The sequence below is a fragment of the Rhyacophila brunnea genome, unplaced genomic scaffold (assembly GCF_057557595.1).
Source record: "Rhyacophila brunnea isolate RB1 unplaced genomic scaffold, BYU_Rbru_1.0 scaffold_3, whole genome shotgun sequence".
Lineage (NCBI taxonomy): Eukaryota > Metazoa > Arthropoda > Insecta > Trichoptera > Rhyacophilidae > Rhyacophila > Rhyacophila brunnea.
The window spans coordinates 55,930,335-55,949,315 of NW_028232965.1; the positions used below are offsets into that span (position 1 = coordinate 55,930,335).

Consider the following 18,981-nt stretch of genomic DNA (forward strand, 5'->3'; position numbering starts at 1 on the left):
AAATCATCTAATATATTTAACTCAATAATGACAAAACTGAAAAATGTGAGTTATGACTCTAAGCGACTCAATTATGTTGTGAGGATTTTTACGTTTCGATTATTTATTTGTTTTATGCATCATCAGCTTCATGAAAAACTGCCACTGCTCTGAAAAGTTGTAATATTTGTATCCGTTCCTTCATTCGCCGCCCTTTACAATATTCAATTTCAATTTCAATTTATTTATTTTTTTAACATATTGTGGAGATTACAAATTATAAGTTTAAGACGTTCACAACATGACATTTAGAAACAAAGATATATAAAACAGTATTACATAAAAAAGAGATAGATCAGTAGATAAATTAGATAGGTACAAGGAAGTACACCGGATGAGTTAAGCAGACCCTATTTTAAGAATTTATAAAACAACGTCCACCAAAACTCATTCTCACGGAGGTGGAATATATCAACACCCGAAGCAATTTCGTTGAACATAGTTATCGCCCTCCCAATTGGCATTACCAGTGGCAGATTAGTTTTGCACCTTGGGAGAATAAACAACTGATGGTCTCTATTTCTAAGATAGTTATCAGGAACACACAGGTCAACACTGCCCAGAATGGCAGAGTTCTCATTTATACCTCGTAAGTCGAAAAAAATACGTAGCTAAATAAAGATTTCTTCTAAATTGTAGACTGCAGTATGTAAGCATGCCTAAGAGAAAGTCAGTTGGATAAAGCCACGGATATTGTGCCACCCTGAGCAACGCATGACCTGCGTACCCTCATGGGACGTCAGTGCCGAAACATAACGTTTTAAAATATTAATAAATATATTTTGATTCACATTGATTACATTAAAGAAATATATTACCAACGAGAATTCTTAGGTGAAATGGTAGGTATCTGAATCAAAACATAATAGCTCAGCATAGCAGGTGGCGTCTTGTAATTTTTCCTTTACGACGCTATGTTTCATACTTATACATAGTAGGTTCAGTTAAGCGGTAAAACAAACATGGCTGTGGATAAAATAAATATTACGCAAGGCGGACATTTTGTTTGCATTGCATTAGTTTGGATTTCTCTCGGTGGCCTTCGCCGAATCAACTGTATGCAGAAGCAATTACTTTCTACAAGACGAAACGTGTAAAAGTACGAATGTAAAATGACATTTCATCCAGGATTCTAGATAGAAATAAATTGTAATATTAGTACATAATTGAGCAGAAATATAGTTTTTTTTTTGTTATTAATAACCGTGCCCTTGCTTTTTCGTGTAAGGTGGTTGGGTGGGTTAGTTGCATTGATGTGGGGCTAATTAGGTGCCTCCATTTATATCTTTAATTTTCTTTATGGCCAGGATTAAATATTTAGTGTAGTGTTCTTGTGTTGTTCTATTGCTTAGTACTTCGTGAGGCTTTTGGAGGTCAATTTCATGATTATGCTGTCTACATCGTTCCATCGCTCCCTTTCTAGTATAAGGCAGTCGTTGATAACATGCCACACAGTTTGAGATGTGTTGCCATCACATGGACAACAGTCATCATCCCTCAATTTAAATCTTTTTAGATAAGCTCGCACCGCTCCGTGGCCTGTTAGCATCTGTGTGATTTCGTGTGCTATTTTTAAGTTCCTGGCAAGAGTGATGGCACAGTTTATGTTTGGAATAAATTTATGCGTTATTTATCCTGTGGCGGATGTTGTGTATCTGTGGTTCCATAGCTCTATTGTGTCTTCGTTTAGTTTTTGTTTTGCGTAACTTAGAGGGAAGTGGGTATAGGTTAAAAGGCAGAAATATAGTTAATTACTTTTGGAATTGCTTGATTTAGGCAGTTGAAATAGAAAACCAGATCGCGGTGTGGCAAGATTGGCAAAAACTGCTAAATATAAGTAAACTAGGGACCAACATATCATTTAAATATTGAAAGAGAAAATAATTTGGGATATCTTTGGGTCCTAAACCTGAATAATCTTTTGTTGGCAAGATGTAGGTATATGTCATTATTTGTCATTTTTAATCTCACTTGAGAAAATAATATTTCAGAGTAAAATAATATCGTCATCATTTTAAATTGAGAATAAAGACATATTTCAATAAATCCGCATATTGGTAGGTTATAGCACCTATTTAAATTACTCGTATTATTTTGTTAATACGTGCACTATACATTATTTTACTTTGTATCGGAATTTACAATTGACTGGTAATTTTGGAGAAATTGCAACATTTTACACTTTATATTTGCCATGGTATAATTTTTACGACTGTTACACATATTATTATTTCAGGGCCAATTAAAAAAAATACATAATAAATAGGTACAGTTTTGTACTTACTCCCAATTATTAGATGACCAAATAAAGTATACAAGTGACTTCCGATTAAGCCATATTTACACGGGTCGCTTTGAATGAACCATTCAATATAACCCGTGTTAATGCGCCTTTATTCTCTCACTCTCGTAATTATATTTATAACTAATTTATAATTGTATTAATCCAATCCTACAATTAATAATAATAGTCTATCCTTAAACTAAACCAAGTATAATTATCTAAGTTTAATCTCGTAAATTAATTTCATATAGATAACCACACTCTTGAATTTTGAGCAAATAGTCGAATCTAATGGAAATCCATTTAATAGCTGCTCCCACAATTCCATGATAATTGCCCTTTCTTTAATCTATTAAGTTTAAAGTTAACACTTAACAACGTTTCATTCTCCCCCCTTGGTACTTCTAATAAAACCTCTTTCAAGACGGGATAGATTTAACTCGCGGAGATATTAAATTTCATCAAGAGCAGAATTTAAACTTTTGTCTGTTCTCTCTCTTAGTATAAATTTAACTCTAAATAGATTGTACTCTGTACAATTAAAAATAACAAAAATCATAATTTCGGAAACAATTTTAATTTGTTTTAACGTCCTAAGAACATTTTTATATGTCTGGTGTAGGTACTAAACTATCAGTCGAATAACAATAATCCTACCATACAAAATATTATATTGTAACTATTATTTTACATTTTAATAATAGAATCTACTCTATAATATAAAAAAAGATATGGTAAAATCTTGAAACGTTTTTCTGTTGAAACCTCAAAGTCAGTACACAATTGCTAAATCAGTGAAAATATATTCTATTAAAACTTGGAAGTGGTCTGATACTACAAAAATGATCCATGAATTAATATACAAATTTCACTAATAAATTATTGGTAGACGGTTTCCAGATAGTTATGTAAAAAACATGGATTACATCGATTTTCTTTTAGAAATAACGGAACTTAAAGATTGCATTGTGAGTATTGATCTTGCGCATGTTGCAAAGAGAGAGATATGGAAAAGCCTTGGCAGAGATTAGGGCCAATGTCCAATATAGCTATATACCATAATTAAAAACATTTTCACATATTTCTCATTAAAGTAATCCATGCACATGAAAGAATATTAAAATATTATGTTGCTCTATAAATAACTTGTATAGGAATTGTGCCATTTTATCCCAGAAATTATTATTAGCCCGTTTATATACTTCGCCCATGGTTATATTACGTTCGTTTATTGGTATCGTAAAAATGAAATATATATAATTGGAACAATTTCAGCGCTCCTTGGATAGTGTAATTTTCCTTGAATTTTCTAAAGGGTATCAAAATTTTCTGAGCATAAAATTTCTTGTGGCTTTCTTATGTGCACCTCAAGAACAGCAACCTTAATTAAAAGCGTGTAATATTTTATCTAAAGCGGCTTATTAAAACCCTTTTAATGCTATGTCAATTCTTCATTAGTTCATAAAATCTCCAGATATTATATCAAATATTCATTTTACACAACATAATATTATAATATATTACAATCTCGCTCTTAGTATTCACAATTGAATTTTAAAATATTGTAATAAACAATGTTTTAAAAAAAAATGTAAATTTACATGAAACCACCTTGAATGCGATGTCTGTTAATATACAAAATATAACTACTTAGGTTACTAAAGTTTAACTACTTTAAACTGCTTGAAAACCAAAATAAGTACTGATGAAAGCCTATTTATATGCGATGTTTATTAGTACATACGCGAAATGCGTTACCACTCAAAATTAAACATAATTGCACATAGAAACTGGTAAAAACCTTATTATATTTGTTATATTTATTTATATTGCACACTAATATCGTCAATACTTTCTTTTATATACCTATTCGTCATCAGTAAATGGTTTTCCATAACTACTAATAACATTTGAGGACGTACATATTTTATTAAATAAGAAGATTTATTTTCTATATAATATGTTGATGTCATATATAAATCTTTCGCTTGTCAAAAGAATTCTCTTTGGCACGCATTGTTCACCACCGCTGTCATTAGCGAAACATAGTTATAATTAATTTAATAAAAATCTCCCTGTCCATTGAGTCCATACTCCGGATCCAGTATACATTGAAAAAACAACATACATATTATGTTAGTATGTTCACGAATCTCTTCGTACTAACTAAATAACCAAATAGGCTCAACAAACCTATTAACCATTATTTCTCTTCTCCAAACATTATAATATTATTATGCTCCATCATGTATGCGTCATGTCTAATAATGAATATCAAACATATTCTAGTGTTATGTTCATACAATATAATAGTATTGATAATTAAAATATATTCCATTCTCTTGTTTTAATATCTAATTGTTGCTTACCTTAATTTTCACCACAAATAACAATATATTCATTCTGAAGTATTCATTAATCTTAAATTCGTTTGTATAACATTTAATTATTGCATTGCTTTCTAATTTATCAAGTTCATTAATCAAAATAATTACCCCGGCTTATTAACACTAATATTGTTTCGTTAGTTGGCTGGAACAACAAGGTTTTCGAATAAATCCAATGTTCTAACGCCCGACCAAAGTTCTGTTGTCTCAATACCACAATGAGATAAGCGAAGGCGCACGGGGATTGTAAGTAAGTTGCGAATTGGTTTTTATTGTGCCCGCAGGCCCGCTGTTTGCGACGCCTTCCATTCCGAAACTTCGATGAGTTTTAAACACAAACAAACTTACACTTAGGACCCGTTAACTTTGCAATTGGACTTTGAAACGATATACTATTATAATAATTATAGTAATTTACACACACATAGTATTATATGGATGTCAATTCAATAATTGTATTTTAACTCAAATAAAAATGTATACTAATAAACGAAAGTAATGAATGTTTAATAATCATAATATTGATTTGAGTACTTATCGAGTAGAAAATTTAAGTGGGTATTTGGGTTAGGTAACTGCGACTAGGGATTGCAATACCGGTATTTAATTATTTATAGATACCGAAATACCGGTTTCCAAAATTCAAAATACCGGTCTTTCCGGTATTAAGAAAGCATACACGTTTATGTTTATCAAAAATGAATTTAATGTTATTTTTTTCATTTTTTACTACTATATTGTATTTAGTGTATAAGTATTATGCTGCCAAAACGCAAATATTTTGACTGAAACCAACAAAACTTAAATAATATTAAAACGAAATCCCTCGAATATATTAAGTACTTATGTATATAATTGTCGCGATGAATTGACATATTTTGAAAAAGAAAATATTCGTGCCAAATATTTCCAATTATTTTATAACTATAATAATTAATTATAATAAACTATATTATAACAATATATATATATATATATAACAATATTAATAGTACATCCAACAAACGTTGAATTTGAGAGAGATATTCTTGTATCCGGATTTATTATGATCTATACATATTTATAAAGGTCAACATAATAAATGTAGGTTGCTATAAAATAATACTTTAAATACATTTTAATATGTTTACGTCTACAATACGTTTTGACAAATACCGGTATTAAATAATAAATACCGATATACCGGTATTGATATATTCATTCGATATTGCAATCCCTAACTGCGACCACATGAGAGGAAGGGTGAGCGTAAAATGGAGAACTTTAATTGTTGACGTTAGACTCGACCATAATTGGATACTATAATTCCGAATATATACAGGCTTATAAGTATATTACACGATATTTATATATTGTTTAGTTATTAATAGATATGATTGATATAATACTACTAGATGGTGAAACGCGATTAATTTAACCGGCACTTGTAATTATATAATATACTGTTATGAATAATAAGAGATATATTTTTTTTAACTCTTAATAAGTTGATTTTGTCACAAGCTGTATGGCATATTGCACCATCTTGTTAAAACCACATATTATCAAGATAAAAATCATCTAATATACCAGAAAAAATCAGTAATCATGTTTCTGTAGCGTTCTCCACTGACAGTAAATGCATTTTCATTTCCTTTTTCAAAAGATACGATCCAATTACACCTCCAGAACATAAACCACGCAAAACTGTTAATTTTTATGAATGTGAAGGTGTTTCAAGAATAGTGTGTGGGTTTTCATTGTTCAAAATGCGATATTTGTGCTTATTCACGAAGCCATTTAACCAAAAATGAGCTTCATAGCTGAGCATGAAATAATAGGTCTATTTCAAGTTACTATATAGCCCAAACAGAAAAATTTAGACGCACCAAATGGTCAACCAGATTAAGTTCTTGTGTTAACTGTATTTTATACATCTACAAATTTAAATTATTATGAAGAATATTCCATGCAGTTCCATAAAAAAGTTCAAGTTCTTGAGAACGATTGCTGTAAACAAAAATAACAGTTTGTATACGCTGTACAACGTATCTTTCTATATGATGTTTGCACAAACAATACTGAACACAAATGTCAATTTTGGTGGTTATCAGAGAAAAAAAAATGGCTGCTATGACATTTTAAAATCGTATAGTACTAATCTGATAACCCTTTATTATGTAGCCGTATTGAAGTTTATTTTAACACTAAAGCAGTGTTGCCGAATGATTTTTTCAAAATTCAGTCAGTATATTTTTTTTTTTTTTACTTTTAGAACACCAGTAGATTGAAAAAAATATATAATAATGTTACTTCAAACTTCGCTAAGTAGCATTAAAAACATACATATTGTTATAACCTCTTAAATATCATAAAAACTGTAAATATAATATACTGAATAATTGTATACGATTTGATACGACCAATATTCGTATACGATTGACTATTCAATTATTTCAAACGAAATATGAGGGAACTGTAGAAAATAAAAATAATTTAATACCCATATATGGCGAATTTTGTTTGTTTAAGAAGACATTGATCTGAAAGTATTTCTTATGTGATATTGTATTGTTAAATGTAATAATATAAAATATCCGAAAATATACATATTTGTATAAAATTTCCGTCGCGGTTCCTAGACGACCCTCAACGCAGACAGGTTTTTATTGTTTTGTCACTATTTTTCATTAGATTTATTTTATAATAATAAAAACATAAGTTATTCAACTTCAGGTATGGCTTAAAGCTGGTAAAAAAATCTACATAATTTATAGTGTTCTATTAACGTTTTAAAACTACTATGATTATATAGGTACATTATGAGAATTTAATACCACGGCGCCGTTTATTCTAACAAAATCATTAAGAATTAGTATCACATTGGTATTAGGTAAGTATATAATTCATAATGAAATAAGATGGATAATATTGACGTAAATAAGTGTGCGTGTTAATGGTGGCAACATCACAGGTGAATAATTCACGCGTTAACATGATTTCTTACTTAGAGCCTGACTATATTGAATGGTTAAATAACAATCCAATAAACTTAAAAGAAATAATTATTAGTACATAGGTACCTATATATACATCACTTGAAAACATCGATCAGTCAAGGTTAACTAGACAAAACCGACAGTCATTTGCAAATGTTTCGTGTTCTGAATATGCTTCATTTCATCATGTAACGTGATACTAAAATGTATCTGTACTAATTTAATAATGGAAAACATCTAATAAACAATTGTTCGAAAGTGAGAAACAATAAGAGAATTTTTGATTAAGTAAGTGCATTAAATAGGTATAAAACAAAGAATCTTTCTGGAACAAGCCATAAAATGTGTATTCTTGCTATATAAATGAAATATAATGATCATAATACATATTACATAATATATTAATATTAACATATTTTATAATAATATAATATAATATTATTACAACGTTTTTATCAGGTCGTATTCTTATTTGTCCGGTGGTTGTTTATCAAGTACAAATCTTGCAATCGATTTTTAACTTACTTCCCGACTAGCTAGACATTTGAAACTTTTAGAATATATCAGAACACGATGTCAATGCATTCTTTTAATACTTTTAGCCATCTTTAAGTAGAATTAAATTCATTTTCAGTTAATTTTGTTTTGTATGAAAAATTATTTCGGAAGAAATCCGTAATCCAATCCACTATTATTGATTGCTAGGGGTCTGGGGTCCTAGCAATTAAATTAATAATATATACGTGCGTTACTATGGAAATCAATATGAAATGTCAAAATAACATTTCAGTATTATGTCTATCAAGTACCAATTTAATGTCATTGGTTTAAGCTAATCAAGTCAAGTTTATATGATTCAACAGAAAATTTAAAAACGTTGTATATAAAAAGTTCTTTTTATCTTGTAATTATTTCATTTTAAACGCCTTTATATCATCATCATCAGCATGAATCTATCCACTGCTGGATGAAGGCCTCTTCAAGCTGCTTACACTTCTCTTGGTCCTGTGCGTTGCGTTGCCACGTACTTCCGCAGAACTTTATCATTTCATCGATCCAGCGGCCTCTACGTCTACCTTTGCGGACGTTTTGTACCTCTTGGATACCACTGGATGACTAAATTTGTCCAACGATTGTCTTTTCTTCGAGCTATGTGTCCAGCCCATCTCCATTTGAGGCTTATCCACTCATTCCTCTTTTTGTCCTTTCGCGCATAAGCCCAGCATGCACCTCTCCATACCATGTTGTGCTACTCTAAGTTTCTGGATCTCTCTTTTGGCTTAGGGTCAAAACTTAGGGACAAAATATTTAATTATAATCGTGGTTATTGCTATTTTTCAGATTATTTTTGAAAACACGATCCAAATTTATTTAATTAAATTTAACCTCTAACTCTAACTAAAATGTATTTTTTTTACCACATTCGATCCGTAGAAAATTATAAGAGCCTCCACCACAGAGTGGAGGTTGTTTGTATTAATAGATTTATTTTATTTTTTACGATAAATAAGTCTAACTCTGGGTACAAACACACATTTTAAAACAACATGTGAATTTGTCAGACCCGGGATTTGAAACACGGCTTTATAAACCAGACGCGTAACCGCTCGGTCATCGTGTATTTATGTAAATATTTTCGATAAAACTTTTTATTGGAGTTTTTGATTGTCACGTAAATTTTAATACATTTTTAAATAGTACCTATTTGTAAAAAATCTATTTTATGATATAAAAAAATAGATATTATGAAAGTTAAAGTATTCTAAGGAACATAAAGAAAATTCAAAATAAAATACCCCAACATAAAATCCAACAGTAGAAAAGGTGGCATTGCCTTTAACCTTAATACAAGAATATTTCATACAAAAAGTTCACGCTATAATAAAAATAGGGGAGTGTATTATAAAGTACAAAGGCGATCCTTACCATTGAATGCACTCGACACGAAGATCTTGACAAGTCGTGGGCAAGGCCACTTGTCTGCACTCCTGGAGTACCCTTGGAGGGTCTCCATCACGACTGTTTCCGGGACCGACATCCTGGAATCCTGCCCACCCTCGCGGCCTCCCTCTTTTCACCGCAACTGCAATACAAAAAAAACACAATGAGATTTCTCAGTATGAGTGGTAAAATTATTTTACATCAAATATTTTATTCCATTATACCAGGACACTCTCACGTACAAAAACTCAACTTCGAATTTGAAATAATCACCCCTATTAAAATGTAGGTATATTCATTTTTTTTTCTACGTGATTATACTATTCTATATTCGGCACGTGTCGTGTACAATATGTTGCATGCGACAGCTGATGTTTTTTACGAAAAATGTTGCCCCGTTACATTTGTTTTGTGAAGTAAGTTTGTATATCGATGGTCTAATCTTAATACCCCGTATCTGACCTATATGGAAAAAAAATACTACCCATCGACTGCGAAATTCTCGTATCTGTAGTTATTTTAACAAAAATGATACAGCCATTTTAGTAATTTCCTGTATCTAAACATTGCAAGAGTAAACCTGTAATAGCCCGCATCTTGCCTTTAAGCTGTCAAGCGTGTTGCATGCCGTGTGTTGAATTCAGCTTCAAAATGTCACATTCGAATTATTTAAAAGGTAAAATAGTAAGTAATATAACAAATTTGGATGTTTATCTTTATATATAATATAATATTAGATTTTATTGGATGTTATCATTATATTAGGCGTTATGTGCTTTGCTTTACCACTTTTTACGTTACGGGCAGGGAACTCAGAAATAATGGGAACTAAAATACATAAAAGGTAAGGCGATAGCAGGTAACCAACTCGAGTAAGGAAGAATCCGTGTTAAACTTACACACGTGTCAAGAATGCGTTTTACGTTGAATACTGAAAACTGCTCTCGGTTTATACATTTACGCTCATTTAATGTTGGTGTCTTACACACACAATTGCACGTGCATAATGCGTGCTTCATTGTCGTAGGACACTCACACATTCAAAAGCCTGCTTCAACATGCGGCATATTGAATATAGCCTATCGGTATTCTATTTATTATCTGTTCTGTGGTTACGGGTTATTGGCATGCTATGTAGTTACAATATGTGTTCAGATACGTGATATTAAATATTTAGTTTTTTTAGCTTCCTGCACAATTTGTAAAAAGTCACTTACGGGATATTAACATTAAGCCATCGATATGCGACTGGGTAAATACTTCAATGTTATTAGCTAAGATAGATTAGTGATTTTAAGTTGTTTTATGAAAATATTTCAATAAATCACTACTAAAATTCAACTCATAAAATACGCTATTTTCTTTTGAGAAACTTGTATTTACAGGTGCGTTCAATGAAAAAAGGGTACTGTTTGGTAATCAGAAATACAGCGGAAAACACATTTTGAAAATACCCGATAAACTGGATTATTTGTTAATTTGGGATAGTTTAGGTTAGGTTAGGTTGGGTTAGGTTAGGTTATGTTAGGTTAGGTTAGATTAGGTTAACCTAACAAATAATCAACTTTATCGGATATTTTCAAAATGTGTTTTCCGCTGTATTCCTGATAACCGAACAGTACCGAAAAAAGATATTGATGAAAAACTATAATAAAAATAAGATAAAACCACATTAAAATAAATACACAAACCGATTTAATCCATGTCACAAAACTCAGAATTATTCAGAGGTAAATAAACAGCAAGACAAACGAAAATTCGGTAAGTTTACATCTACAAAATAACGATTTTCTTGCTTTGTTTTTTTTTTATATTCTTCTTCCATGATAATAATAATATGATCATTTAATGTAGTCATTAGTTAGCATCAACTGAGAAAATTTATTTTTCACGAAGGCTAATGGCGCTGAATCAGCATAACGCCATTGTCGTCTTTTCTTTGTTCTCATATTTACATTATTTGTATATTTACAAAAAAACAGTGGCGTAGACAATTTTCTCAATTGACTTACTTTACTTCATTATATTTTATTTTCTTTTTCTCTACTGTTTTTTGACAACAATCTAGCGTATCTTGTCACGTATCAATTACTCGGCCTGGATAAATAATAAAAAATACTAAATTATTAGTTGTATAGTTGTTTTGATTTTGAAACCGATTTTTTGTTACTTGTAGAATAAATATTATTACCTCAAAGAGGGAAGGGTGGATAGATTTCACATCTTTGCTGAGAAAACAAGCACATTATAAACATATTAGTAAGATACGAATTATTGTGAATTAAAAATTGAAAAAATGGCTGCACATCACACGTTTATTAAAAAATAAACACAATATGATTTCATGATATTGACCCTTGAGTTATGGTTCACGTGTCTTCAGAACAATATATTGTGCATGATCACACACTCGCCGAGACGGATTTTACATTATAATTGTTTTTAGTGTGTTTTCTTACTAATAAAAATGATTATTTATCCAATATGGCGAAGGGTTGCATAATATTACTTAGGTGTCACAAAGCAGGGTCGCAATTAGTGCTTTATAATATGATGCCGAAAGCCGTCGATTCAAGTGGATTTATTTTAAAATACCAAAAATGGCTAAAAAAAATACATCGAATACACTTTACTTAACATAAAACCCTGAATTTTCGCATAATAACATTTGGGGAAAATTACTGTAGAACATTAAACTACCATTAACCTTAGTGATAGGTTGGGGGGAAGTCTCCAAACATCGTGGCCATGTGGGCCCATGCATGCTACCATATACTATATCACAGTGGCAGGTAAAAAAAATGAATAATGATTATAAAGCATAAACGTATTTCGGAGCTATAGTGTGTAAATCTACCCATCCCGATAATTAAATATTGTGAGTTTTAAGTATGCAGACACAGCACTCCTTCTATAAATCGATATTTTTAGTGCGACACTGTCAACAAAAATCTTCGTGCTTACCTACCGTAACATAAGCATTTGAATAGCTTCTAAATCTTCTTACATAATATATATATATATATTAATGACTAGAGACCGGATTATATGCATATTTAGCCCATTCTCACCAGTTATTGCATAATATTTTACATAACATCTAGTGATGATGCATATTTTCGCCATCAAAGGTGTAGTAAACGACTCTGATAGTGCAGAGGCCATGACAGTTTGTCAGTCCAAGGAAGCATTTAATGATTCTAGTATAAAAAAATCGGTGTGTGTACTTATGTACGCGCGTTAGAAGTTATACTTCTTTGGCGTAACAAAACAAAATAAGCCGTTACCTGAGTCTATTAATCTTACAGTAGATTAGGTTGATGAAAACGTATGCGATTAATCTGTGTCTGTTATAGCACATGATAATTGTAATTTAATTATTGTATTGGACCAAAACTCATATTTGCCATAAAGCGGTTATAATCGATTCAGAAATGCCCATGATGAATTAATAAATAAATAAATTTTATTGGCGTGTTATTATGATAATATTAATTTCGGTCTCGAGGGAATTTTATCGATATGTACCGTCAGCAATAATATTATGTATGCGAATAAATAATATTATTGCAGAATGTACCTACTTTGGAAGCGAAAAATCTCAAAACCTGTGTTTGAAAAATTTTGCGAACCGCTATATCGACCATCTTTGCTTAAACAGATGACTGTACAACTATTTTCGTTAACAATGATAATTCATTACAAATCAAAAGTAAAACAGCCTATTTAATGGTTTAACTGAAACGTGATATTGGCTTTTGTGGTGAAACATAATAATTATTAATGTCTTCATTTATTATAAACCGCTAAAAAATAAATTGACATGGGATATACGACAAATATTATCCTGATGAGTTCTCATTTTTCCCACATACCTTCTAGTATTAAAAAGCTTGAAACTCAACGCGTTGACTGAATCTATTCAGTTAATGAATAAAATCCGCCAAATGAACTCCGCATTGCCAGAGGTATTCCCGCGTAAACTAAGAGAAAAATTTGTAAACATTTTGAAAAATAGCGCAGGTTTTGAAACTTTGTGTCAAATTGATAGTTCTACTAATGGGACGAGTGAACTTTTGCCAGAAACAATAAGTCCTAACATAGCACCCAAAATCAAATACTGCCCAGTTACCTCAGTGGATGTGGAACGGTCCTTTTCCACTTCTTATAAAAATATTTTGAGTGATCGAAGACAATCTTGCTACCGAACATTTGGAACAGTACCTGATTGTTAACGTTTACAAGAGTAACAAAATGTTAAATAATTGTTAATTAATAATTAATAATTATTATCGACGATACTTACTAATTGTGTGCTGATTTTGAAGAAAAAAAACTAAAAATTACTATTTTTATTATTGCATATTTTGACACTTTTCATGCATATATTAAGGCTATACCTCAGTTGAAGCATGGTCTAAAAAGATCGTGGCTAGGCGATGCGCGGATTGCGGATTGCGGATTGCGGGTCGCGGGTCGCGGGTGCAAATGACGCATGCCGAACGAAATATAATTTGTCATATAAATCCAACATGCGTCCATTTAATGTTCTGTTTATTGTTCTATTAGTAACAATAATAACATATGCATTGACATGTTTTCTTTTTAAAGTAAATGGGTGACGTTTTTAGTCATCTTTACACGTTTTAAGAATTAATACCCCCGTCGCCATCACGAAACAAATTGACGTATTCACACCTAGACGTTCGCGCTCAGACTGCCAGCGAGTCCAAAATTTCATCGCGTCTATAGTTAAAAATTATTTGCCGTTTCACTGAAGTATCGCCTTAAGAACTTTATATGCATATTTCAAGCTTTTTATGTTGCATATAATCCGGTCTCTATTAATGACGTATACCTATATTATTATTATGTATTTTAGGATAGTTCGCGATGGTACTTTGGTGAAATGTTAGCTGCATAATGGCGGCGGTCGTAAGTGAACTTTGGCTAAGAGATAACGTCAAATAATGTTATTGCAACGTTGAGCGTAATAGCTTTTGTTCCTACAACTTACAGAGACAAAGTTAGACCGATTGTTTTACTATAAGTATCATCTGCTCATTTAGAAAATACTTAACGTGGATAGTGCCGGAAATTATGACCAAACTAACGTGTTTGTAGAATAGCACCTCTAAAACTTCTTCTTCTGTATCATCTCATATCATCTGAACATAATCATGTCTATCATTTATCAATGAAACGAGCACTGCTGTAATACATATAATTTACAAATTATAAGTTAAGACCACTTTTTACCTCGCAAAATAGGTAAACAAGCTACAAACATTTAATTGTTTTGATATTATTAAAAATATATTATATTAATCTTCTTCTTTCACCCTATCATGACCCAGCATTGGGGCATAGGGCAAGCACAAGTTCACGCCACTTCCCTCGACACATTGCCAACTATTGCGCCTCCCCCATTTCTGACCTGCAGCGCGTAGATCGCTTTTGTAGCACCGCTGCAGCGTGAGGGAGGGCCGCCCACAACGATGGAACCCTTGAGGCTGTGCCACAAGGATACGAAGTGTCGCACTCTTTGGCGGCATCCGGAACACATGACCCAGCCACGTAAAACGTCTCTTCGTGATTACCTCAATCACCGAAGGCTACTGTCTGCTCACGAACTCGGGTGTTTGTGACGCGGTCGTACCAATGTACCTCTAAGATTCGGCGGAGACATCGATTCTCAAAGCTCAAAAGCCGAGACTCTTGAAGCTTAGTAAGATGCCATGTCTCACAGCCATACAGGAGCACAGGTAGCATGCACGCGTTGAACAAACGAAATTTATTTGGTCCTCACAGAATACAGCCTTGACCTCCATGCGACTCCAAGTTGGCTGAATGCATACCACGCCATACCCATGCGGATTCCAAGTTCACTAGAAATACCACCATCGTCGGCAACCGTGGCACCCAAGTATTTGAACCTGGATACTAGCTCGACGGGCAAACCGGAAACCCGCAGAGGAGTGTCGGCGTTAATGCATGCAGCACTGCACATGGATTTTGTCTTCAGATGCTCCGCATTCAGATGAAGACCCATATTTAAGCATTTTATTCCTGACATGTAAGTATATCCCATTTACAATATTATGTATATAATAATACAAACATATTATGTTTATTGTTTATTCTACGAGTTTGTTTACGATAAATATTACTGAATTTAAAAAAAAATGTTAAAAAACGGTAAAACGAGTATAATAGACATAACTGAAAATATTAATGAAGATAAGAAATACCATTATTATTTTATGGAATAATAAAATTAAAATAAAATAAAAAAGCCTTTTTATTTCTGACAGATAAAAAGTAAATGACAGTGAATTGACTATATCTAATGTATATATAACCTATAATTATATCTGTTATGTATATATATCTATCTATCTATGATTTTTTTATATTTTATCTAAGTATATTTTTATATTTTTGTATAATACATATATATTATATTAAGATTTTTATTTTATATATAATACTGATAAATAATGTTTATATATTAAACAGTGCTATGTAACGTTTATATATTATATATTTTTGTATTTATAACTTAATTAATATTTTGGTTTGTTTGTAAGAACCCCTCTTCGGGTGAAGGCCTCCTCCAAAGAAAAAAATCCCACTGGACTCTGAGATAGATGCAAGGTTTGTTGTATTGCGTGGTTGTATTTTCCTTTGGAGGCTTATGGTCGTGATCTTCTTCGGTGACCAGCCGTATTGGAAGATGGTTGTGTCAGCCGTATTGGATTGTGGAATAGTAATAAACAATTATTTGAGAAGAAACCTTATTTATAAAAGGTTGTTTAAAAATAGTTATGTAAAATTTACAATTGCATATTTATTAATTTGAATTCTATCGGTACAGGTATTTGTATTTGTTTAATTTTCGGGGAATGAATTATTGACTATTTGTCTTCCCGTCTCCGTTAACTTGTACGTATGCAGTTCGCTGTATCACACTTCACCGTGAAATATTGTATCGGAAATATATTGCCGTATATTAAAGACCGTCCTTGTTTCTTGGTGGTACGAATACAACATCTCTTATGTTTGGTTGAAGGTTGTTTCTTGCGCGTGTACTTGGAAAACACTCGATTGGTCGTTTCGTAGTACGTGTATTTAATCATACGGTTACATATTATTAATAACAAACATATGTACATCTTATATTATAATATAATATTTTACAATACTTTCGCGCGTAGCATTTTTGGCGAACAGGTGTTTCCAAGCGTAACTCCACTGATAGAAGAAAGTGATTAGAGCACTGTCATTCGAGGTATCCATTTCTACTGTTGTCTATACGACAGCATGAGCATAAACAACAGTATAACAGTTATTGTTGCTGATAAGACCTCTACAGGTTGCTGTCGGTTTAAACTTTTTTGAAAATAGCCGATATACTGGATTATTTATTAGGTTAGGGTTTCATTATTGAATTCATGAATTTTGCCTCGGCTATGAAAATTGAATTATTGTTCATATTGAATCTAATAAAGTTGGAGACCGTATAGTATACGATCATCTCTTTCCGATAAGAAAGCTCACGGCGAACTATGTCACGGTGAAATAGTTGACGTACAATTTACATGTAACCTTAACTTCCTTGATAACAACCAGACTAATTTGTGCAACCACCCGACACAGCATGGATAACATTTTTCTTTTGTTCCAATTCAGAATAAGAAACCAAAAATAAGCTGAATATTTCAGGTAATCAACAATATATTTTATTAATTTTGAAATATTATTGCATTATCATTGTAGATAATCTACAAAAAATACCAATATAATTTTTTTAACCTGTATAAGTAGATAGGTATATATATTATGTTCAGTTTACCGGAAACTGTTTTCGAAACTTTTACTGCCGGGTTATAGAGCTTAACGACCGCTTTTTTAACAGTTGTTGTGAAAAATAGCTTTTTGATTATAAACAGGTGTTGGTGTCCGTTTTATTATTCCGTATCATGTTTGGCCAACCTCACACATAGCTTAGTGTTGATTTGCTATTGTGTCAGTAGTATATTGTCGATTACTTAGGCACGTGTATATTGAATGAGTTTATTCAATTACGGCATATTAAACAGCATATTATATTGTTGAAAAAAATTAATATATTATATTCTAATGAATTTAAGTTTTATACTATTCCATTTGAATCGTTTTTTTACGACTCGGGTTTTGCCTTTCGGCTTCTTCAGGCACTGTGTACACTCAGCAAAAGGCAAATAAACACTGAACGAATACTATTAACTCTAACTTATATAACAAATCAATACAATAAAGTAGGTAAAAACTCCATTACCTACCTATCAAATTAAGGGTCACAATAAAAAAATATAACAAACAAATTATGAATAGTTGTATGTAAAAAAACTCACTCGATATTCATATAATAAATCGTCAAAACCTAATAATAGATCATTAGTAATTATAAAAAATAAAAAAAACTCCAGAGGTGTGAAATCGTCCATTCTGGGAACAATGGTAACGTATTAGGAATTAATATGGAGTTAACTCATGAGAATGATATATCTATAATATCATCAGTCTTTAAAAGTTATTAGTTAAACAATTAATATTCAATGGAATAATATTCTTACATGAAACCTATTTTAATTTTATAAAATTATTTTTAAAATATAACAAATCCACAAATAAACGCACATAATATATATGTATATACACACGTATAAGATGCCGGGTTGCAAAAACGACTCAAATGGAATAGTACAAAACATAAATGCATTCTAATTCCATCAAGTACCTTCGGTCGATAGTATTAATATTATGAATATATTATAATTATATGAATGTGTAAATGATTGGTAACGTCAGTCACGTCAGTATGATGATTCAGTGACTAAAGCTGCATATTGGATGAAAGGCAAGTGTTTATAACAAGCTATAACAATAATAATTAAGTACCTATGTCAAGGGTTGTTTCAACCCCGAGGGTTCAAAATAGTCTATCATCATCACTACTGACAAGAAATAATCTTAGACAAGATGAAGTACTTGTCTGACTTCTGTTTAATGTATCACATAAAAAAATATGTATGTGTTGCAAAAATAGAAGCCAATTGCATAATATTTCATAAACCAAAGTAATTATTAACATAATCTGATAATTCAGGAATTATTATGGAAGCTCTGAATAGACATTTTTACAGCAAAGTCAACTACAGCAAGCATGAGTATTCGAATAAACGAAATCAAAACAAAATATGCCAGTTATTTACTATACATCCACATCATAATGATAATACCAACCTTTTCACTGGCGGCGATGCTTTTGAAACCATTTTACACTACAAATATTTTTTTCTTTTCTTTC

General features: G+C 31.5%; 1 protein-coding gene across 1 annotated transcript in view; it reads right to left on the reverse strand.

Moving 5' to 3' along the window:
* Positions 1-18,981, reverse strand: part of LOC147068583 (uncharacterized) — a 435,171-nt gene that overhangs the window by 331,664 nt on the left and 84,526 nt on the right. Inside the window, exon 2 of the mRNA XM_085953004.1 lies at positions 9,615-9,771. Coding sequence (XP_085809130.1) covers positions 9,615-9,726 — 112 coding nt within the window. The 5' untranslated portion in view covers positions 9,727-9,771. The remainder of the gene's footprint in view (positions 1-9,614; positions 9,772-18,981) is intronic.